Genomic DNA, 24,361 nt, shown 5'->3' on the forward strand with positions numbered 1-24,361 from the left:
CTTTGGAAATGGGTACATGATGGGTCCCTCAAGATGCAGCCTGACAAGGCTTGCCTTAGATGTCAGCATTGTGAGACAGTTTTTTCTGGTTCGAGTTTATTGCATTGGCATTTGGCCAAAGGCTGTTACAAGAACTGATAAAAATCCCTATAGCAATCATTGATAAAAGTTACATTTTGGTAACAGATTAAAACGCAGTGAGCCCCGTGGTGCAGAGTGGTAAGCTGCAGTACTTCAGTTCAAGCTCTGTTCACGACCTGAGTTAGATCCCGATGGGAATCGGTTTCAGGTAGCCGGCTCAAGGTTGACTCAGCCTTCCATCCTTCCGAGGTTGGTAAAATGAGTACCCAGCTTGCTGGGGGTAAAGGGGAGATGACTGGGGAAGGCACTGGCAAACCACCCTGTAAACATAGTCTGCCTAGTAAACGTCGGGATGTGACGTCACCCCATGTGTCAGGAATGACCCGGTGCTTGCACAGGGGACCTTTGCCTTTTTACTTCAAACTCAAGAAATCTATCTCTTTAACTCGCCAGAACTAGAGAATGACATAGTGAGTGTTCTTTTAAAAATATAACATTCGAAGTTATCTGGGAGTACCCCGACATTAAATAAACAGCAATACCACTCCAGACTTACTATGAAATAGAATAAACCCTAAAAATTAGGTCTCATCCCAAAATCTGAATGGCTGCCCAAACAGTGTTAACAGTTATAATTAGTAAATCCCACTTCCCATAAACACACACACACACACACACACGCACACACACACACACACACACGCACACATATGCAGGCCCTGTATCTGCAAGGAGAAATAAGATCTCTGTCATAGTACATTGGACCAAATCAGCCAGGATTGACTCTAGAATTTTTTGCCTTGGTATAAGATATTATGGGCAGTCCAACAAATAGTGGCACGGATCTTCCAGTTCAGAACCTCCACAAATACATAGACGCTGAGCTACTGATCTTTTGGTGTTGCGTCCTTCACGAACGGAAGTAAAGGCTGACCGTGATTTGAAAAAAATGTAATCTTAAGACAGCCAGTATGATTGTTCTGCCCTACCTTCGGCGATTCTAGAAGCCGGATTCAAGAGGTTATAAAGATCAGAATGGGGTGTCCCTGTAAGTCAGGTGAAGTCGAATCTATTGTGCACGTTTTTTTCAGGTGCTCTTTCTATGAGGAAGCAAGATTTAAGCTAATTTCCCCCTCTCCTTAATCTAACAAAGGACAGCTCTGAGGGAGGTTGAGGAATCTCCTGTGGGGTCAGCCCAGATGATAAAACAAGTAGCTAAATTCTGTGCTAAATGGAAAATGTTATATTAATCTGCGGTTTTTAGCTAATAGTAATTTGTTCAATTTATTTATTTTCAAATTATTCAAATTATTCCATAGTTTTAGATACTGTATCTTTTAATTCTATCTTGTAATTGATATGAATGTTTTAATGGCTTTGCCGTATTAATAAATCTGAATCTGATTGTTGTATTGATTCTCCCTGCAGTCTGGTAGGATCTTTGTTAACCGTCTAGGTTCTTCTGACAGCCATGGCAAAGTGAAAACGGGATTTCCATTTCCTTTGGTTAGCACAGATTACCATACACCTACTTCTTCCTTCCTAGGATGCAACTTAAAGTTTTTTTTTGTATTGCCTGTCTCTCCAGTTTTGAAACTGGCATGGTATGCTGATCTGTATCTTGTTGGACTCTGTAGGTATCCCTGTTCCCGAAAAATTGTATGACTGAATGTACCCTCCATAGAAAAACTTTTCTTCCTCATAGGAGACTTGGATGGCAGGAACGTATCCAGCTGATCCTTCTTCCTGTCGTACTTTATTTTTTGTATTGGTGTTCCTTCCCATTTGTTTCCAATGAAGATGAATTCTGTCCTGTGACACCCCCCCCCCCCATAGCCTGTAGAGAAACAGCTGGGGCACAGGTGTACCATCACAGAGAGAAGGAGGCTTCCAGAACTGTCACTGTCATCAGTGAGGAAGGAGGAAATACTATTCCGCCCCCTCCTGTGAGGGTTCCTATTGTTATTGAACCAGCTTGAAGACATGTGGTGGAAAGGCAGGAATATAAATCTATATAACTGTTTCTCAAGTGTGAGCAGACCTTCAAATAGCTAATCCATGGATTGGGCCCATTGAGAGAAAGTAGATTTTTCTCCAAACTTGGGGGAATCCCCATGTTTGTAGAAAAATCTTAAATTGGTAAAAAAATTACAAGGGGAGTTTAAATCCCCCCAAAACAAGACCATCTTCTGCACATATGCAGTCAACACACCTACCTTCTCTGTTGCCGCGTGGTGTAGTGGCCAGCATGGTGTAGTAGTTAAGAGTAGTGGTTTGAAGCAGTGGACTCTAATCTGGAGAACCGGGTTTGATTCCCCACTCCTCCACATGAGTGGCGGACACTAATCTGGTGAACCGGGTTGGTTTCCCCACTCCTCCACATGAAGCCAGCTGGGTGACCTTGGGCTAGTCATAGCTCTCTCAGCCCCACCTACCTCACAGGGTGTCTGTTGTGGGGAGGGGAAGGAAAGGTGATTGTAAGCCAGGTTGAGTCTCCCTTAAGTGGTAGAGAAAGTCGGCATATAAAAACCAACTCTCCTCCTGCTCCTCTTCCTCCTCCTCCTCTGTCGCCACCTGGGAATGGCGATGGCTGCAGCTCCGGCAATCTTGTGGGATGGAGGCAGAGTGGCTGGCAAAGAGGCTGGCAGGTGTGAAGGGCAACATGTGTATGGCAGCTTCAGCTCTGGCAATCTTGGGGGAGTAGGGTTGCCAACTGCCAGGTAGTAGCAGGAGATCTCCTGCTAATTCAACTGATCTCCAGCCGATAGAGATCAGATCACCTGGAGAAAAATGGCTGCTTTGGCAATTGAACTCTATGGCATTGAAGCCCCTCCCATCCCCAGACCCTGCCCTCCTCAGGCTCCGCCCCAAAAATCTCCCGCCGGTGGCGAAGAGGGACCTGGCAACCCTATGGGGAAGGGAGGCAGGCTTGCCAGTGAGGAGGCCAGCAGGCATGGAGGGCCATCTGGGAATGGCACCAGCTGCAGCTCCGGTAATTGGGAGGGGGGGAATTCATTGTTTTTTTGGGGGAGGGAGGGAGAGTGGCGAGGGTGGGGGAAGCCGGAGAGAGCAGCAAGGGGGAGTGAGTGGAGTACCCAGGGTAGGGAGAACAGCGAGAGGGGGGTGAGTGGAATGTCCAGGGTGGGGGGAAGGTGGGGAGATCAGCAATGATGGTAGGTGAGAGGAGAGCCAAGGGTAGGGTAGGTGGGGAGAGGAGCAAAGGTGGGGAGTGAGTAGAGTGCCAAGAGTGGGAATAGGAAGGGATTCACCCTCTTCACAAGTTTCTTTGGGGTCCCCACTTTTCATATATAAAATATTGAAAGAAGGAGCCACTGGCTATCACCACATCTGTATATTAAAATCGTATATATTGGTATGGTCTCCACTGATCTATTTGCAAGTCTCAAATTCCTCTGATTTCAAGAACATTTTCGGGAGGGTAGTTTAGCATGACAGTAAAATAATGTAAGGTGTTGATGGAGTCTTTTTCCATGCTCTTCTGCCTTTCCTTCTCTTTTTAGTTCTACTTTGTTTTGCATACAGAATGATTCTCTACCCAGCAGGGGTTCTATTTTATGTGTGGCTGCATTCCTCCTGTAGTATCCTTGTGTTGTGTCACTTGTACTGCTTTGGTAGGGCATTAGTGTGCAAATGCAGGAGTTATGTGAGTTAACAGGAAAAGAAAAAGTTAAACCAATGGTCACGATCTATAGGAATGGCAGGAAAATAAACTCTGAAGTAAAAAAGTAAAACCCTTTATAGTGGGGAGAAATGATTGAACTTGAATTTAACCCTCTGGAATGTAAACACAGTTCTAGTTTAGTGGATCTTCGAGTAGATGCTCAGGGATTATATGTGCAGGTTTGATAAAAGTATACTCAAGCCCTGTCTTATTGGGTGACATCTTAAAAGTAAAGCATAGCATAAAAACAATCCTTTCTGGGGGTTTCCAAACCTTATATGTTACCATTCAAACACCTAATGTTCAGGTTTGGGTTGCTGAAGTTATGAACTTACATATTTAGAATGGCATTTGAGCTACACAAAACACTTTTTAATAGTCATTTCAGAGCTTGATAAACTTCAAGGTTCATTGCTCCTGTACATTTTTCAAATTATTAGCTTCTTAATGCATACGGCTTTAATTTACCCCCTACTGACATTCTTAAATGGGTTTTCAAGAATTTTAAAAAGTGGACTACTATAGTTATGCCTTCACTCTTGGCCCTGATTGCTGACACAGAATTTTTTAAGTAGTCTCCACAATTAACAGGATGGAGGTTCAAACATTTCTACTGCCAAAGCTCAAGATTCCCTTGAAAACAGATTTGTGTTTGGTTTCCTGTAGTGTGTTTGCTCCATTTATTTCTAATGAGTTGCCAGAAGCTTTTGAGGAGGTTCCTCTTCTGTGGAAAGAAATCTAAGTGTGTTTATCTGCCTGTTTCACAATTTTATTTATTTTTTCAAAAAAATTGAATTCTCTTCAAATGACAGTATTTATCCATTTGTAAAGGATTTTTAATTAAAAAATCAGAAGACTTTTTTGGGTCATTGTTACTGATTTTAAAAAGTAGAATGTAGCGGTGTGCAATAGTATTTAAATTATTGCTGTTAAATTTTAATTTAGGGGTTTTTTTTAAAAAAAAATAGCAAAACATTCTTAATATAAGTTGGAGATATTATTTGTTCTGTGTTCCCAAACCTTCGAAACTTTTCCAGTAATAAACTCTGTTTCTGTAGTTGATGCTCATGAAATGACAGGGTGAAACCCTTATGGTAGGGTGTGACGGATGTGGTAGGCTCTGTAGATTCTTCATTTGTTCTGAGTGAAAAGGGAATTTACAGAGCTGGTCCAGATCCCAAATGCCTACATCTTGCTGAGGGAGTTCAACAACCTCGTTCCACCCCTCCACCCACAGGAAATCAGATAGTTTAACTCAGTGGTTCCCAAAGTGAGCAGTACCACCCCCCGGGGGGCGGGGGGATTACCAAGGGGGGCACTCAGAGGTAAGGGGGCAGCAGGGGGCGCGCTAGAGGTGGGTCCCTTCAACTGTGTTGTTGGATAGGGTGGGGGGGCTGGGGTTGAGTTTGTGGAACCGAGGGGTGGTGGCCTGAAAAGTTTGGGAACCACTGATTTAATTGCTGCCACCAACATGAGGAAAGGACCAAAACCCTCCAGACATACTTCCATGTAATGATCACTGTTATAATGATAATTTCGGAAGATCTTCCAGGTTCCTCAAAGAACTGACCCCAGGTGCTTGTGATGAAACTCAAATGTTTGTTTATATATTATACAATTTGGGCCTAGAGGCAACAATTCCAGCTCACTGTCTTAACCACCATCTCTTCTTCCTCCCAGTCACCACCTGGAGATAGATGACCGCTCCCTTAAACATTAACTCTTTATTAACTGTATCATCCTTTGTATAATCTTTAGCACAATCACACATGCTCCTCTGACCACCTATTCTAATCTACCCTCAGCAAAGGAACAAGTTTTAGGAGAGGTGTGGCCTGTTATAATAATGCAAGTCCAGGCAGGAATGTTTTCCCCTTCTCTTTGTACTTTGGAAAGTTGACCTCCAAGTAGACTTCCATGCGGTACAGAATAACCATTATCAGATAGCTATTTCGTAAAAAGATAAATTGAATGTTTCTATTAATTAAAACCATTGATTACTGAAGGCTTAAGGGGTTGCAGCACCTTCCCTATGAGGAAAGGCTGAAGAATCTGGGATTTTCAGTTTAGAAAAGAGCTTATGCAGGGGGAGGAGAGAGTCGACAAAGAACTTTTTCTCCCTCTTCCAAAATACTAGAACTTGAAGGCATCCAATGATGCTGATGGGCAGAAGATTTAGGATGAACAAAAGGAAATACTTCTTTACACAGTGAGTCAGTGGTTCCCAAAGTGGGCAGTACCACCCCCTGGGGGGCGGTGGGATGACCTTGGGGGGCACTAAGAGGCAAGGGAGTAGCAGGGGGCGTTGGAGGTGGGCCCCTTCAACTTTTTTGTTGGATAGGATAGGGGGTGCTAGTGTTGAGTTTGTGGAACCAAGGGGACGGTGGCCCGAAAAGTTTGGGAATCACTGTAGTGAGTGATTAAAATGTGGAATTTGCTGCCAGAGGATGTAGTGGTGGCCACAGGCATAGATAGCTTTTAAAGGGGATTAGATAGATTAATGGAGGATGGCTACTAGTGGCTGCATGGCTACTAGGTAAAGGGAACCTCCATGTCCAGAGGCAGTCAACCTCTGAATCCCAGTTCCAGGAGGCAATATCAGGGGAACGCCTTGGCCTCTATGCCTCATTGTTGGACCTCCAAAGGAACTGGTTGGCCACTGTGTGAGACAGGATGCTGAACTAGATAGACCACTGGTCTGATCCAGCAGGGCTCTTCTTACATTCTTACGGGGATAATATACTGGGCAAAAATGTCTAACTACTGAGCAAAAGATAATACAGTGATACAAACAATCTTCTCCCCTCTGTGACGTTGCATATAGAGACAGGTGAAATAATTTTGATTAGCAGATTTGTTTCCGTCTCTTTGTGCTGGCTCTGGACAGGCAATTTCTTGATGCCATGTTTTCTTTAGCTTACCTCCTTATATCTCTTCCCAAGCGAAGAGCCACAAGAGAAACCGCCCTTTCTTCCCCCCAGAATCTTTGAGGAAGCTCTTCTGGAATTCATTTACGGAAGAATTCTTTCTGTCATGCAAATCAGACCCTACCCAGTCTATGTGGTGGAAAACTTTAGGCAGAGCTGGTTTCTTCCCTATGTCTCTATTGAAAACATGGTTTAGTGTATAGACACAGAGCAAATATTTATGTATCTGTTGTTCCACTGGCTAGCTTAACAGTAAATAATTTTTAAAACCCTTGTTCAGCAGCTGTGAAGGATATGTTAGACTTGTGTTTAAGCAAGGGCAGAGCGCCAATTCAACATTTCTTTTCCGAAGCTGTAAATTTTGTACAAGTGACCTGTGAAATGAGGTTTCATTTTACGACAACAGAAAACTGAATAGGTTGCAGTACTTCATACCACTCTTTGGTGTGTGAGCTGATGGATGGACTGTCCTGCCATGTGCCGTGGTTAGACTATGTGGCTGTTCTAATCCCTTCAGTGCTCAAGTGAAACATGTTATAAACATGTGAAAGAATTAATCCAAAGGCTGCTGCTTTTCAAGCATTTACTCTTGAGTAGTCCTGTATTCCTCATGAGTACCTAGCTTGCTGGGGGTTAAGGGAAGATGACTGGGGAAGGCACTGGCAAACCACCCCGCAAACAAAGTCTGCCTTGGAAACGTCGGGATGTGACATCACCCCATGGGTCAGGAATGACCTGGTGCTTGCACAGGGGACCTTTACCTTAGTCCTGTATTCACTACTTAATTCAAAACCTTAGAATGGTGTAACTCTGCTTAGGATACCACTGTTAGTGGCTGCCTTCTAGGATGTACTTACAAAATTCATACTGATGCAGTCAGATGCAGTGTGTGGTGATCTTATTGTGTCAGGCAGAGGTTGCAGTGTCAAAGGAAAGTAGCCTGTTTGTTAGAGTGGATGAAAACTGTTCCTGGATTGTACCACCTCATTTGCAGTTGAATGGTTGGGGGATCCTCGTGGAAAATGAACACACAAAGCTGCCTTATACTGAATCAGACCCTTCGGCCATCAAAGTCAGTATTGTCTACTCAGACTGGCAGTGGCTCTCCAGGGTCTCAGGATGAGGTCTTTCACATCACCTACTTGCCTAGTCCCTTTAACTGGAGATGCCGGGAATTGAACCTGGGACCTTCTGCATGCCAAGCAGATGTTCTACCACTGAGCCCCAGCCCCTCCCATTATTTTAATGTGAATTCTTTCACATGTTTATAACATGTTTCACTTGAGCACTGAAGGGATTAGAACAGCCACATAGTCTAACCATGGCACACGGCAGGACTTACTAAAATATTCATAAGTTACTGAATTCTTTCATATGTTTATAACATATTTCACTTGAGCACTGAAGGGATTAGAACAGCCACATAGTCTAACCATGGCACATGGCAGGACTTACTAAAATATTAGTAAGTTATGTATTAGAAGTCCTAGTCTCCTTGCATGCTAATTTTCTGTGTTTTTCACAGCATCTTCAGACATTACCAGTAAAGGAATTCTGAGAAAACTTCAAAAACCACAAGATTGGTCATTGTAAGGGCATTATTTTAGTGTGAATTTTCATCTTATTTACCAATTGGTAGGTACATTCTTCGGACAAAATATCTTGATTTCAGACATTAGCATGGGAGCCAAAGTGATTCACATTTGTAACAATTAATGCAGTTACTTGTAGAGATGCTGAGTAAGTTTGGAGTATGACATCCACCCCCTTGAAAAGGCCTGGCTGGTGGGCTGTCCAGCTGCTGAATTCCTCTGACGTGTATCAATATGGCAGATAATGTGGGGGAGAGGAGGGGGAGGGAGGAACTTAAGGTGACTCTTGAAACTCGTGTGCGATGCGTGCTGAGCTCTCGTTGAGCTTGGTTTCAACTTTTAACAATCCTTTTAAAGCAAAATTGGCGAAAAATCATGACATTTGAAAATCTGAACATGCAAACAACCCAATTTTTTTTAATGATTTATCCTCAGAAAGCTGTTTCTTTGAGCTGGAGCTCGCCATGAGGTATAAGGAGCTTGTCCATCTCTAAATAATTTTTTTATTTTGTGCTGTCAGGTCACACCTCATGTATGGTGACCCCGTGAGAGATGTTCAGAGGTGCTTTGCCATTGCCTGCCTCCGTGTCAAGACCCTGGTGTTCCTTGGAGGTTGCCCATCCAAATACTAACCAGGGCTTAACCTTGCTTAGCTTCGAGATCTGGCGAGATATACTAGCTCAGACAAAAAGAAAAGCCCCAAGCTGTCGTCTTGTAGCAAATCTGGGAGTTCTGCAACCTCACACACTGCCTCCCATGTGTGGTGCCTCCACAATTGAACATTTCTGCATCCATAGCAAATGACAGCTTTTATTTTTGAATCACAGGCTATGGTTTTCAGTCTTCCCTGCAAACCATGAATAAGCTAAGGTTTAGAATTCTGGAGTCAAAAGAGCATAAAAACCCAGAGCATAAAACATTTAGCAGCCTAAATAATCCTCATAACCATCCTTGGGCTAGACACAAATGATAAAAACAGTTAAAAATATCAACCTGCCTAGTTAACAGCACAGGTAAAAAGAAATATTTTCGTCTGGCATGTCAAAGAGGACATCAGTCAATCCTCAAGGTGATGGGGCATTCCATAGGCGAGGTGTCATCACTGAAAAAGTCTTGTCTTTGGGGGCCACCCACGTCAACAGGGCAGGAAGGAGCACAAACAGCAGCCCTTGTGAGGAAGATCTTGGCTGGTGCTTTGGTGGGCTGGTGCTTGACAGTATGGAAGGAGGCAGTCATAAAAACATAAGAAAAACCATACTGGATCAGACCAAGGCCCATCAAGTCCAGCAGTCTGTTCACACAGTGGCCAACCAGATGCCTCTAGGAAGCCCACGAACAACACAACTGCAGCAGCATTGTCCTGCCTGTGTTCCACAGCACCTAATATAATAGGCATGCTCCTCTGATCCTGGAGAGAATAGGTATGTATCATGACTAGTATCCATTTTGACTAGTAGCCATGGATAGCCCTATCCTCCATGAACATGTCTACTCCTCTCTTAAAGCCTTCCAAGTTGGCAGCCATCACCACATCCTGGGGCAGAGAGTTCCACAATTTAAGTAGTTGTTCAGATCTTGTGGGCCCAAACCATTTAAGGCCTTCAAGGTAAGAATCAGCACTTTGAATTGTGCCTGGAAACAGATTGTCACGCCCCGGGCTCGGAAGCGCGGAGCCAAGGGGGGTGGCTTGAGTGTCTACTCGCGGTTGTGGTGTTTCTTTGGCCTCAGACCACTCAGCCGGGGAATCTGAGTTTCCCTCCCCATTTGAGTCTGCCAGGATTTTGGGCTACAGCTCTCTAGCCCGTCCTAGCCAGCCATCCTCCTCCCGGCTTCTTCCTCCCCCTCCCTCGCTCTCCACCCCCCCTCTCTGTCCTGCCCCCGTTCTGCCGGGCTCTTGGGGCCTCCCGTCCCTCCTGGGTCCCAGGTAAGCTGGTTCGGGGCTGGGGGGGGCGCCAAGATGGGGTCGAGTTTGCACCGTCTCGCGGCTCCCTCGGCTTCCCCACGAGCGGTGGGGTGGGGGCCGAGCCTGCGCCGTCCCGCGGCTCCCCCGGCTTCCCCGCGAGCGGCGGGGTGGGGGCCGAGCCTGCGCCGGCCCGCGGCTCTCCCGGCCTCCCGGCGAGCGGTGGGGTGGGGGCCGAGCCTGCGCCGGCCCGCGGCTCCCCCGGCTTCCCCGCGAGCGGCGGGGTGGAGCCCGAGCCCGCGCCGGCCCGCGGCTCTCCCGGCCTCCCGGCGAGCGGTGGGGTGGGGGCCGAGCCCGCGCCGGCCCGCGGCTCTCCCGTCCTCCCGGCGAGCGGTGGGGTGGGGGCCGAGCCTGCGCCGGCCCGCGGCTCCCCCGGCTTCCCCGCGAGCGGCGGGGTGGAGCCCGAGCCCGCGCCGGCCCGCGGCTCTCCCGGCCTCCCGGCGAGCGGTGGGGTGGGGGCCGAGTCCGCGCCGCCCGGGGACGGGCTGGGCGCAGGACACACCCCCCCCCTTGCGGGAGCCGCTGGACGTTGTTCCTCTTCGGTCTCATACACCCGAGACAGGTAATCTGCCAATATGTTCTGGTTGCCTGGGCGATGTTGGATTGTGAACTGGAACGGGAGGAGTGACACATACCACCGGAGGACGCGGGCGTTGTGATCCTTCATCCGGCTGAGCCATTGTAGGGGGGCATGATCCGTAATCAGGGTGAATGGATTATCCGTGAGGTAATACTGTAGGGCTCCGATGGCCCACCGGATGGCTAGAGCTTCTTTCTCTACGGTGGCATAGCCGCGTTCCGCCGTTTGCAATTTCCTACTCAAGAATAAGACTGGGTGTTCTTGCCCGTCATACTCTTGCATCAACGCTGCGCCCAAACCAGACCCGGAGGCATCGGTATGCACGAGAAAAGGTCGGTCGAAGTCTGGATTCCGCAGCACGGGGTCATGCGACAGAGCTGACCGTAAATCGTGGAAGGCTGCGACCTGCTGGGGGTTCCAGTGTAACCGCTGAGGTTGGTTTTTCCGTAACCCGTCGGTGAGTGCCGCCGCCCGACTTGCGTAGTGAGGTATGAACCGGCTGTAGTATCCCACGATGCCTAAAAACCGCCGCAGTTGTCGTTTTGTTCGTGGTGGTGGCACCGCTTCGAGTGAGGCCACCTTTTCGGGAAGGGGTTTCAACAGTCCCTGGCCAACGATATATCCGAGGTATCGGAGTTCCTTGAATCCGACCCGACTCTTGGCCGGGTTGACCTTTAATCCCGTGGTGTACAAGGCTTGGAGGACCGCGGCCAGATGTTGTAAGTGGGCTTCCCACGAGGGGCTGAAGATGATGATGTCATCAATGTAGGCAACCGCGAATTGATGACATTGGACTAGAACTCTGTCCACCATCCGTTGGAATGTGGCTGCCGCCCCATGAAGTCCAAATGGCATGACCTTGAACTGGTACAACCCAGAAGGCGTGGCGAACGCTGTTTTGTCCTGATCCTCTTGCCGCATTGGGATTTGCCAGTACCCTTTTGTGAGGTCCAGGGCGGACACGTATCGCGCCGTGCCCAACTGGTCTATCAGGAGGTCGGCCCGCGGCATGGGATACGCATCGAATTGGGCTACCTTGTTTACTTCCCTGTAGTCAATACAGAAACGAATGCTGCCATCTGGCTTGGGCACCAATATTATGGGGCTGCGCCACGCGCTCCGAGATGGTTCGATAATTCCCATCTCTAACATTTTCTTGACTTCCGACTCTACCGCTTCCCATCGCTTCCGGGGGATCGGTCTCCAAGGCGCTCGGACGACCGTGTCGGTCGCGGTGCGAATCGCATGTTGGACAACTGTGGTATATCCTGGTGTCAGTGAAAAGACTGGATGATGGTGGAGGAGCACTTCTGTCATTTGGGCTCTTTGTCCCCTGGATAGGCCTTCGTCTATGTGTGGCAAGGGCCTTGTGCCGTCATCTGGTTTCCAGGGAACTTCGCCTTCGGACAACTCCAACGGTTCCTCACTGACCCCACATAAGTGGTTGTCCTCTGTGCGGGGAACCCACTCTTTTAGGTCATTGAGGTGCACCTGTTTCCTCTGTCTCCGGTGGGGCCCGCATTGCACCTCATATGTATAGGGCCCGATCACCTTCGTCACTTCGAACGGCCCTTGCCAGGGAGTCCCAGCTCCTGGCCCGAAGATTCGATTTTGGACCAGGACCTGGCTACCCAGCTGTAAGCCGCGTTCTTTGGCTGTCCGGTCGTAGTAGGCCTTCTGGGCTTGTTGGGCTTCCCGAAGATTGGAGGCGGCCATCTTCCGAGCTGTGTGAAGCCGCTCCTGCAACTGCCTCATATATTCGGGTGCCTCGCATCCTTCCTCAGGGGGTCCTCGTCCAGCCAACTGCCCTTCTACCACCCCCAAAATCCCTCTAGGATTACGACCATACAAGAGCTCGAAGGGGGAGAATCCGGTGGACGCCTGGGGTGTCTCTCGCACGGCGAACAGGACTGGGTCAAGATATAAATCCCATTGTTGGGGTCGATCTCCGGCCAACTTGCGCAGCATTCCCTTGAGCGTCTTATTGAATCGTTCTACCAGCCCGTCGGTCTGGGGATGAGCAACTGACGTGAAGATTTGCTTTATCCCCAATGCCTTACACATCTGTCTTGTGATGGCCCCTGTAAAGGATGCCCCTCGGTCGGTCAGGATCTCTTTGGGCAATCCCACCCGGGCAAACAAGGTGAGCAATGCCCTGCAGACTCCCGGCGCCTGCATGGTCCTCAACGGAATGGCTTCGGGGAACCTAGTAGCATAATCGACGATAACTAGCACGAATCGGAACCCTCGTGCGGTACGGGCCAGGGGACCTACAAAGTCCATGCCTATCCGCTCGAACGGTGTTTGGATTACTGGTAAGGGTTGAAGGGGGGCCTTAGCAGGGGCTTGTTTGGTCCACTGCTGGCACTGGGGGCAAGAGCGACAGAAGGCTTTCACATCCCGCGATATGGCCGGCCAAAAGAACCGAGCTAACAACCGGGAAAGCGTATTCTTCACCCCCTGATGGCCCGCCCAGGAGTGGTCATGCCCCAGTCGTAGGATTTCTGCTCTATACCCCTGTGGCACCAACAACTGCCCTCGGCCTTGTCCCGCTTCCCGTACCACCCGGTACCAATTACCTCCCCGTAATTCTATATGTGGCCACCGTTCGGCCCTCCTCCCGTCTAACACTTGCCCCTCACTCACGGCCGCCAGATTTCGCAGTGCTTGTAAGGTCGGGTCTTGCTGTTGGGCCTGTCGGAACGCTGGGTCTCCCTTCCACTCCAGGGTTTTCCCCGCCGTCCCTGCCTCGTCTTCGTCCGATTGCCTACCGGCCGACGGTCCCGGGCTCTCCTCCCTCTCTTCGCTTCCAACCGCGGTTTCCTCTTTCGTCTCTCTGTCGGCGTCTCCTCCTAGGGTCCGGAGTACATCTGAGAAGAAAGGGGCATCCCGCCCGATCAACAGTGGGTAGGGTAACTGCTTTACTACGGCTACGTCACACCGGTAGTAACGGGCTTTCCACTCTAGTCCCACCGTCACCACCGGGTATTGTTCGTGGTGTTGGTGGAAGCATGAGACAATAGCCACTCGAACCACTGGCAGGTTTTCTGGGACGAGGTCTTCCCGGACCATGGAAATAGAGGATCCGCTGTCTACCAGCGCTTGCACGGGCTCTCCCCGAATGGATACCCAGGCCAATAACGGCAGAGGTCGCTTGGTTTGTTTCACGCTGGAGTGCATGGCCTCTTCCCATCCCAGGTCACACTCCATGAGAGGGCATTCTCTCTTGAAGTGGCCCCATTGCCCACAGGTGTAACAGGGACCCCGCCCTTTTGCTTCTCCGTGTGCTCCTTCATCTTTAGCTGACCCCCTGGGCCCTTCCGGGGGGTTGCCAAGTCCGGGGTGTGGTCCCCCAATTGACGTCGGCCGGGGACGACTGAGCATTCCGGGGATAGCCCGAGGGACTAGCCGCGCCCGGCCTCCCCGAAGTCCGCCAACACCTCCGAGGCTTCGCATATCCGCCCGGACGCCCTCTTTGGCATAATCTCGGGGGTCTACCGCGGCGACGTTCTCCAGCAGGGTCATGGCTTCTTCGAGGGTTTTAGGTTTATTACACAGCAGCCATTCCCTCGCTCGTGGGGTTACCACTTGGATCAGCTGTTCCAGGATCACCTTGCCACTGATGGCTCGTTCTCCCGGGGTCATGGGTTGCAGCCAGCGGTAGGCAGCGTCCCTTAAGGCCGTGACAAACGCCCTGGGCGGCTCGCCCTTCTTCCAAGCCATGCTCCTGAAGCGTTGTCGGTAGGTCTCTTCTGAAATCGCATATCGCTCCAGGATGGAGGCTTTTAACCGGTCGTAGCTGGCACTGTCGTCCTTTGACATGGCCCTTAACGCTGCCTGGGCTGGCCCGGTCAGCTGGGGCCCAATAATGAAAGCCCATCTCTCCTTGGGCCACCCGGAAGCTTCCGCGGTACGCTCAAACGCGTCTAAATAGCCGTCAATGTCGTCGTCGGGTCCTAATTTGGCCAAAGGAATAGGTGGCATCCGCCCCGGTGTACCGTCAGGGTTGGCCCCTCCCGAGGTTCCCCGGCCGGCTTCAAAAGCCTTGTACATATCTCTCATTAGAGCCGCCTGGGCTTCTTGGTGTTGTAAAGACATCTCTTTGATGAGGCGTAGCTGTGCCTCCTGTTGCTGCTGCATCATTTCCTGCATCAGGCGGCCTTGTTGTTCTGCCAACCACTGTCCGACTGTCCCCAACTCGGTGGGGTTGGCAACTCCAGTCCCCGTAGGTTCCATGGGGGCGGGAGGGGTTGCTGCCGTCACTATGAAGCGGGGTGGTCTCAAAAGTGGCTTACTCGGTCGCCAACCTGGGGGTGCGGGTATCTGGGGCAGGGGCTTCTTGGCGCTAGCCCCCTCCGCTATGCCCGCATTCTCCACCACTTTGTCACGCCCCGGGCTCGGAAGCGCGGAGCCAAGGGGGGTGGCTTGAGTGTCTACTCGCGGTTGTGGTGTTTCTTTGGCCTCAGACCACTCAGCCGGGGAATCTGAGTTTCCCTCCCCATTTGAGTCTGCCAGGATTTTGGGCTACAGCTCTCTAGCCCGTCCTAGCCAGCCATCCTCCTCCCGGCTTCTTCCTCCCCCTCCCTCGCTCTCCACCCCCCCTCTCTGTCCTGCCCCCGTTCTGCCGGGCTCTTGGGGCCTCCCGTCCCTCCTGGGTCCCAGGTAAGCTGGTTCGGGGCTGGGGGGGGGCGCCAAGATGGGGTCGAGTTTGCACCGTCTCGCGGCTCCCTCGGCTTCCCCACGAGCGGTGGGGTGGGGGCCGAGCCTGCGCCGTCCCGCGGCTCCCCCGGCTTCCCCGCGAGCGGCGGGGTGGGGGCCGAGCCTGCGCCGGCCCGCGGCTCTCCCGGCCTCCCGGCGAGCGGTGGGGTGGGGGCCGAGCCTGCGCCGGCCCGCGGCTCCCCCGGCTTCCCCGCGAGCGGCGGGGTGGAGCCCGAGCCCGCGCCGGCCCGCGGCTCTCCCGGCCTCCCGGCGAGCGGTGGGGTGGGGGCCGAGCCCGCGCCGGCCCGCGGCTCTCCCGTCCTCCCGGCGAGCGGTGGGGTGGGGGCCGAGCCTGCGCCGGCCCGCGGCTCCCCCCGGCTTCCCCGCGAGCGGCGGGGTGGAGCCCGAGCCCGCGCCGGCCCGCGGCTCTCCCGGCCTCCCGGCGAGCGGTGGGGTGGGGGCCGAGTCCGCGCCGCCCGGGGACGGGCTGGGCGCAGGACACAGATGGGCAGCCAGTGCAGATCTGGTGTTACGATTCTTGTACCCTGTCCCTGACAGTATCCTGGCTGCCATGTTGTGGATCAACTGACATTTTCTGGATAGTTTCAAAGGTCCCCCCTACATAAAGCACAATGCATTAATCTAACCTGGATGTGACCAGAGCATGGACATCTTCCACTATAGTGAACCTTGTACGTGTTATAGCCATCAGTGTGCTTTACAAAGAGAAAAGAAGTTGAGCTTTAGCCTTGGTTTAGTTTTTCATCTGCAAAAAAGGAAGAACGGTCAGTGTGGTTTAGTGGTTAAGAGTGGTGGACTCTAATCTGGAGAAATGGGGTTTGATTCCCCATTCCTCCACATGAGCGGCGGACTCTAATCAGGAGAGCCAGGTAGGTTTCCCCACTCCTACACATGAAGCCAGCTGGGTGACCTTGGGCTAGTCACAGTTCTCTTAGAGCTCTCTCAGCCTCACCTACCTCACAAGGTGTCTGTTGTGGGAAGGGAAGGAGAGTGTAAGCCGGTTTGATTCTCCTTAAAAGGTAGAGAAAATCAGCATATAAAAACCAACACTTCTTCTTCTAAACCATAAGACTGGAAAAACTGAGAATTATACTAGTTAGTGTTTGCTATTTCCTATAGTGTGTACCTGACTTCCTCTCTCTATCTTCATGCAATCAACAGCAATATCCTCTTCCAAACTGCAATTGAACTGCTGAAGAAGAAAAGAGCGGAGGCTCTCAAGCTTCTGCATTCTCCTCTCTTTGTATTGATTAGTAGTGCTAAAAAAAAGATGAGTTAACATAAACCTGAGTAGACTATTTAACCTTTTTTCCCTCTCTGGCTCTCTTCTGGAAATGTAGATGCAATAACATTTGCAGATGAAAAGGTTCATTCTCAGTTTCTAATGTTTAAGGATGCAAATGAAGCATTTTGTCTCCTCTGTCGCCTGGAGGTGTTATGCAGGAAAACAGAGGTTTCTAGGATTAGTTCCACAGATTTCTTTTCTCATGTAAAACCTATGACTGATTTCAATGCCACTAACTGAAGAAATGCTATATGGAAAAACATCTATAGAAAATTCTTTACATGTTTCACTTTGTTTCTACGTAAAACCACCAAGAAACTTATTACTTAAAGAGTACTTTTTCAGTCTTTAGTCTTTCATACTAAGTTAGAGGCACTTTTTAAGATGTCCTGGGAAAGAACAGTGCCTATAATGCTGCATGAAGTTTATGGTATATTTTGTCGAATGGGAGCAGGCTCTTTTTTGTTTTGTGCATTTTAATGTACTTTGTGGCTATTTGTATGTTCTTCAGTCTGGAATTATGTGTAATTGAAATCTTAAAAAAAAGAGAGAGAAAAAGTACAGACTTTCCCATTTGTACTTCTGTTCCTTCTTTATGGTGTTCAAAGGTGGGGTGTCCCAGCGGTTTTTCAGCACTGCTCCCCCCCCCAAGTTCTAGGCAGTGTTGAATTTAGATTCCTTCATTGCATGTATAATAGTCAAAATTTGTTAACAACTATAGCAAAATGCTGTTTACTGCAGACCCAAAAGGGCAGACTTTTAAGTCAACTTAATAGTTGCAAAATCAATATTTACAAAAATGTGGTCATCATAATCTGTTAATGTTGTGGTTCTGAAAACTGTATTCCAGGGAAATTGGCATTTTTCTAATGAGTAGATTAAGATGTGGCAGGTATGAGAGCGCCCTCATCCCTTCTGCCCATTCCTTTAAATCAAACAGCTGTAGGGTATGCTGGGAATACTCATAGGTGCACTCAGGGTTCGTGTGGAGTCATGGTGAGCAGCCTGTTTACCATGTTGTGTTGTGTTCTCTAAAACACTTGTATATGCATTTTAAAGCACATTACAGAATCTGAGCTAGATGTGGAAGGGTTATTTGTCAAGCAGGCTCATAAAATAAAGTTGCACAAACTAGAAGGTCTGAAGATAACTTAGCTGGATGTTTGGTTTGTTGAATGCGAATTACTAGTACCACCCTTATCTCTCATGCCAGCGCTCTTCTCCACTTTAATACGAAGTTAGTTTCAATTCAAACATTATGACTTCGTTGGATATCCATGATATAAAGCTCCATTATATAAAGCTACAGTGAAGCTGTTCTCTGCCATTGAAAAAAGATTCTACTATTTCCAGTTTATTCCTTATTTACTTACTTATTTACTTCATTTATCGACTACCTTTCTCACTCAAAGTGGATAATTTACAGGAGTACGTTAATCAGCAAGTTTATCAAGTTCAGAACTTGATAGATGGCCTCAGTATTAAGTGTTGACTTGCATGTTCTGTCACCTTCTGTTGCCATCTTCCCTCAGCGGGTGAAGACCTTTTCTTTTGTTTAGGTTTCCCTCAGTGGTCCTTCCATCCTGTCCAATGTTTTAATTGTTGTGGTTATGACCCTGTATGTATTTTTTGGCTCTATTTTAAATTGTTTAAAGTCTTTTTGTTGGTTTTAATATGTAGTTTTATGTTTTAATTTGTTAGCCACCATGGTTGCCCTTGTGAGGCGGAAAGGTGTAATAAGAATTTTTGCAAAATAAAATGTGTGAATCGCTGATCAAACTATAGACAGAACTACGTTACCTCAAACACAAGACATTTCAGCATTTAATGGTGCATTCAACCATGAGTAAAGATGTGGGGATTTGGGAAATGTTGAGACATACATTGGTGATATTATGGATTTTATTCCTGGCACTTCATTTAATAAGTTGAACTCAGAGTATTATTTTTGCAGATGTTTAGTTTAATGATAATACAGGATGATGCCAAAGTATGGCAAATGGTTTTATTATTTGATTAGCGTAAAAGCCCTGCCATGCGATACAGCACTGTAATACACTTTCTGAATTGTTTGTGGTATGCCATGCTTTAGACTGGTTTTTTTTTGTCTGCGTTGCTGGCTTATGCTGCCTGACCAAATTGATTTTTATACTTTTTAATCCACCTGGAGTCTCATTGAGAAAGGTGGACTATAAACGAAGGAAATAAATAAATAAAATTGAGTAGAAAACACACGCAATCAAGCATCACTGCTCTTACCACTCCTTACCTACCACATTAAATTTTTAACAGGAGGAATTTACTGTGGGGTGGAAAGTGAAATCTTAAAAAGAAAAGAAAGATATATTGAAAAGATTTAATGAGAATGATGACGATAACTTACACACTGTGGATAATACTGAGTCAGATGTTGCAAGGAAATGGCTTTTTCTTTCTTTCTTAAAAAATCATCACTTTAGGATATTATGCTGTCCTGCGGTAAAACTTGTAAGATTCCATTAATAAGCATGTCTAGTCTGAAAGATGGACTCCAGATATATGTTTTATTACATATGTGGTATCGGAATATTTTAAAAGTCCATCTTGTATGTCTTGAACGCCTTTAAGAGGAATTTCATTTCCGTTTTGTGTGAGGCTTACGCTTTAAAGAATGGAAAATGAAATCCTGAACTGCGTTATACATTAGTGAACATACCTTTGTAAGTCACTTGTGGCTCTTTGAGTCATGAGTTAACTAGCGTTCTCTCACTCAAGGGATCGAGCAAATGTTCTAGCTGAAATACTTTATGGCTCTTGGCAATTTTGTCTTGGTCTGGCTTTAATTTATACAAACAGTAATTATAGGAGCTTTGAGCTTGTGTTCCATACAGGCTTAACAAGCTCATATACATCTTTAATGTAGTGGCTTGAGTTATGTTGCTTACATAAATTTGGGGTATTTCCTGAATGAAATTTCATCGTAGTATTTCATTGTTAATGTGAGTAAAACCCCTTTGCCTTCTTTGCCCCATTAGGAATCTGAAGGTGTCGCTTTCATTGGGCCAGACATGCACGCTATTCAAGCGATGGGGGACAAGATAGAAAGCAAACTCTTAGCTAAGAATGCAAAGGTCAACACAATACCTGGCTTTGACGGGGTGGTCAAGGTAAGAAATTGAAGACACAAATGTATATTCCCATTTTGTTTTTCATTTTATAAGGAATGCATTTTGAGCATTATTATGAACTACCAAGATGCCCAAAATTTTGGTAGCTGGGGTTTGAAAGGCTAGAGTGTTTGTATATTGCAAAGACCTTGGGGTATTGCAGTGCATGTCTTTGTGTTCTGCAAGTAGGGTTGCCAACTCTGGCTTTGTAGGACATTTCGGGAGCTTTGGGGAAGGTACCTGGGGAGGCACTTCCATTTCTATGGTATACCATAGAGATTGCCTTCCAAAGCTTCCATTTTCTCTAGGGGAAATGATCTCTGTAGTCTGGAGATCTGTTGTAATTCCAGGAGCACTGCAGGCCCCACCTTGAGGTTGATAACCCTGTTATCCTTGGTAGGAACCTTGTCCTTGAGACTGGTTTTTGCCTTCATTGCAACAGTGTGTCCCCCCCCCCTTGCAGTAGTTCTTTGTAGAATTAAATGTCATGAGAAAATGAAAAGAAGTTATTCAAAGACAGTATCAGGGTAAAGTAAGAGAGCTGAGCTTTCTCGTCTTTGTCTTGAGGGACCTCTAAAGTATGACAGAAGGTTAGGAGAGCAGGATGGGACATTTGCTACTTAGGCCTGGGCAAAATGTCTTTGACCACTGTGTTATGTGTGAAGTCAAATCTTCCTCACCATATAAGTGCCTAAAGTTCTGGGGTTAATTTCTTAATTCTTAACCTGTCTGAAAGAGCTGGATTTGGAAATACAAATGTACTTCCGTGTCATCTTTGCTGCTAATAAATCTTACCATATTAATGAGTCAGCAGACTATAGCTGCTGGAAGAGGCTTTTTTTGTATCTCCTTGCAAGATTTACAGTTCTTTCCTAAAATTGTGTCTGCACTGTAAGCTCTCTTTGTTTTGTTCAAAGGGATGTTAGCTCACCATGTTTTGGTGAGAAGACGTGTTTCCAGTTGTCTTGTTCTATTAATCCTAGATCTATGTGCAGTTGGGTACTTTGAGGCAAATTGTGGCATTTCTAAATCTGCTACTTCCTTCTCCTTTTTTGGGAGGGATGTTAGGGTGGAATTGTATTCATTGCAGACAGTATTATTTATTCATTAAAGTGTTTCTCAGCATTTGTGCATCTGCAGTCACATGTCAGGAAAAAATTGTCTGTTTCCAAACCAGTCAACACCCATTTTCCACCCTACAACATTTGAAGTGACCTTTGGTTTTAAAAACAGTATTTGGTGGGGGGGAATATAACAAGAAAAACCAAGGGACTAGGCAAGGCTTTGGATTGGGCAAGAGACAGAAGTATGTATCAATGAGTGAGGATCACAGCACAAAGTAAGAGCAACAAAAACCATTAGGTTACATATGTGGTGTCCTCAAGAAAGCTATTTTAGTACTTTTGAGCTGAAAAGTGAACAAGAATAGGGAAAATGTCAGTTTAAACTGTCCCTGTGTATTATTCCAACAAGAGCTACACATATAGAGAAGTTCTGTGCAGACAGCATTATATTAAAAAGCTTTGTAGTCTGAGGATCAGTCCATCTGTGTTCACTGTGGGCATTGCACCCAGCAGATGTGGGTGTGCCAGCACCACTTATGTATAGGCTGGTGAAGAGGCCTGCCCCTGACCTTTTACCTGTATTACAGGCAATATGAAGTCCTATGTGAGCAGGGTTGCCAGGTCCTACCTCTCCTCCGGTGGGAGACTTTTAAGGCACAGCTCAGGATTGCGCAGCAACGTGTGGACGCGCCGATGCGTGTGTGTGTCACTTCCGGTTTACAACGGGAAGTCCCACCTTGCAGGAGGCCTTATGCGACTCAAACTCTTAGTTTGAGTGACATAAGGCCCCTCTCGAGGCGAGACCTACAGCGGCGTGTATGCACGTGCACATTTGCCCGCTGACCGTCAGCTGCTCGGCGGGCAAAGGGGAAAATTGCCTGGGGTTTGCCCGCCACCACCGGGCACCTGGCAACCCAGTATGTGAGTTTTCAGTGACTTTTCTTGATGTGATTAATTCAGTATGGTATCCTGATTATGTAGGGAGTATGTAGGGAGTCACACTTGGATTGAAAAAAAAATGAAGTTCAAGTCACTGCTTGGCCATGAAACTGACAAACAGGCAGTGGACCAGACAACCCCTTTCAGCTGCATTTGCCTTATCTGTTGGTTGTGAAAATAAAATAACACTCCTACATCGCCCTGAGTTCCTTTTAAAGTAAGCCATAGTACAGACATAATGAAGTCTTGGCTTGAATACTTAGAAACAAAAGTCATTTGGAAGGGGATCGTAGAAGCATGTTCAATTGCAATATTTATTAATTTGGGAGCAGATGACTAGGGTTGCCAACCTCCAGGTACCAGCTATTACAACTGATCTCCAGTCGATAGAGATCAGTTCCCCTGGAGAAAATGGCCGCGTTGGCCATTGGACTCTATGGCATTGAAGTCCCTCTCCTCCCCAAACCCCACCCTCCTCAGGCTCCTTCCCAAAAATCTCCTGCCTGTGGTGAAGAGGGACCTGGCAACCTTGCAGATGACAGGAATGGGTCTTGAGAAGAGAATGTTAGCTATTCATTCTTTCTTTGACTTATATTTCATTGACTTACAGCCCAATCCTAATGGGGGTGGGGAAGGGGATAGGAGCTGGCATGACCTCTCTGCTGGCACTAATACCACTTGCACTGGCTGAAGTGGCATGAACACTGGCGCAGGGGCACTAGCGCTGGCTCTGAGGAGCCGGGTGGCAGCGCCATGCTCTGGCGCCGGTGCAGCCTTGCCGGCAACCTTTTCCCGGTGCAGAGGCTTGCGTCCAAGGGGGCATTCCTTGGGGCTGAGCTGACTTAAGTCAGCTCCCTAAGCCCTTTCAGCCCGGGAACGCCCCTTTTTGTAAGTGCCAAGTTAACGCCTGCAAAAAGGCAGGCGTACCCTCGTGGAACTCCGTGGACAGTTCCACGGGGTTTTCTTCAAAATTGCTTTTTCGGCTTGCTGCACTGAGCAGCAAGCTGCTTGGGGGTGGCATGGCTGCGCCGTCCCTGGGCACTCCTTAACCACCACCCCCATTAAGATTGGGCTCTTACAGTGCAGTCCTCAGCACACGCACACACAGAAGTAAATCCCTTTGAGTTCCATGGGACATACTTCCTAGTAAGTGTGGTTAGGATTGCAGCCTAAGTCCTCTGAACTGTTGAAATGCAAATGTATATTTGGGCCAAGATCCATGGAAACATGCAGCTACTGCACTGTAGCTTAGGTTTCCTTGGGCTTCTGCTTTTAGAACAACACCCACCTCTGTTGCATGGGAGATCAATTTTGGAAGCCGAGGACAATCTCATTTTGTGCTTTCACACGGGGGCCAGTTTTTCTGGGGAAAGGTGCAGTCCGAATTTGCGTTTGGAAGCAAGCCCTCTGACATGTCTAAAGTGATTCTTTGAACCCCAGATTTATTCCAAAGAAAGGCACAGCTCGCTTAAAGCTGACAGTTCGTCAAAAATGTCCTAAGAATCTGTCTGAACACTAAAACAAATAGGAGATATTTCAGCAACTTGGTTTAAAAGATTGTAAAGGGTCAAATATATATCAACAAATAACTCTATAGTGGTATTAGGCGTGTGCTCATTGTTGGAGCATTTACTGTTTTCACAAATAGTATGGGTTCTTTTGGAATTTAAAAAGGAATAATTGCTGGTTTTAAGTGCTTACTGCCTATGCTGTTTCCTTAGCACTGGTGGCATGTGACTACTTTGTCACAGAAACCGTGTCCTGTTGAGGTTTATTGTCACAGACGTAGAAGCCAGTGTAGTGTTCACTGTCATGCATACGCTCTTGACAGGAGACAGATGGCATTTATAATTCCGCAAAAGTGGATGCATTTGATGCCCAAGTTAAAACGGGCTTCCTTAAGTGTTCTCCATTGGCTTTGATATTTCCCCCCCAGGTAGCAAAATTGTAAACTGTATGTTTTTAAAAGTTTTTTTGGGGAGGGGAGGGGGTGGTTCAAAAAGCACAATAGTGTCAGTTGTCTTGGATAATTTGCAGCTTTCTTTCAAGGGTGGGGGGGCTTGCTGCATGCACCAGTTTGCAGGTAAACTAAATGGAGGGAAAATGACCTCCTTTGTTGCTTTTATATTAAAATTCTGTTTAGCAAATATCTGCCTGCATTTGCAAGAGAAAAGAAATGTAAAAGTTTCCTCCTTGCTTCTAATCGGAGGCTCTTCATCAGTCATCACTCTTCCTGCATTTTATTCAAGAGGCTCTAATTGTCTGCATTTGGCAGGTTTAACACTTCCTGACAGAGAGGGCTATTAAGGGGAAGTATTCTCGCATAACTGTCACAGACAGGAACAAAGAACCTTCAGACTCAATGTGTGGAAACCACTAACATTCT

At 47.7% G+C, this 24,361-nt stretch overlaps 1 protein-coding gene across 1 annotated transcript in view; it reads left to right on the forward strand.

Annotated features, from left to right (window-relative positions):
- PCCA (propionyl-CoA carboxylase subunit alpha) overlaps positions 1-24,361 on the forward strand; it is a 306,082-nt gene that overhangs the window by 64,279 nt on the left and 217,442 nt on the right. Inside the window, exon 7 of the mRNA XM_056861686.1 lies at positions 19,841-19,972. Within this exon, the coding sequence (XP_056717664.1) occupies positions 19,841-19,972 (132 nt within the window). The remainder of the gene's footprint in view (positions 1-19,840; positions 19,973-24,361) is intronic.

This window comes from Euleptes europaea, chromosome 16 (assembly GCF_029931775.1).
Source record: "Euleptes europaea isolate rEulEur1 chromosome 16, rEulEur1.hap1, whole genome shotgun sequence".
Classification (NCBI taxonomy): domain Eukaryota; kingdom Metazoa; phylum Chordata; class Lepidosauria; order Squamata; family Sphaerodactylidae; genus Euleptes; species Euleptes europaea.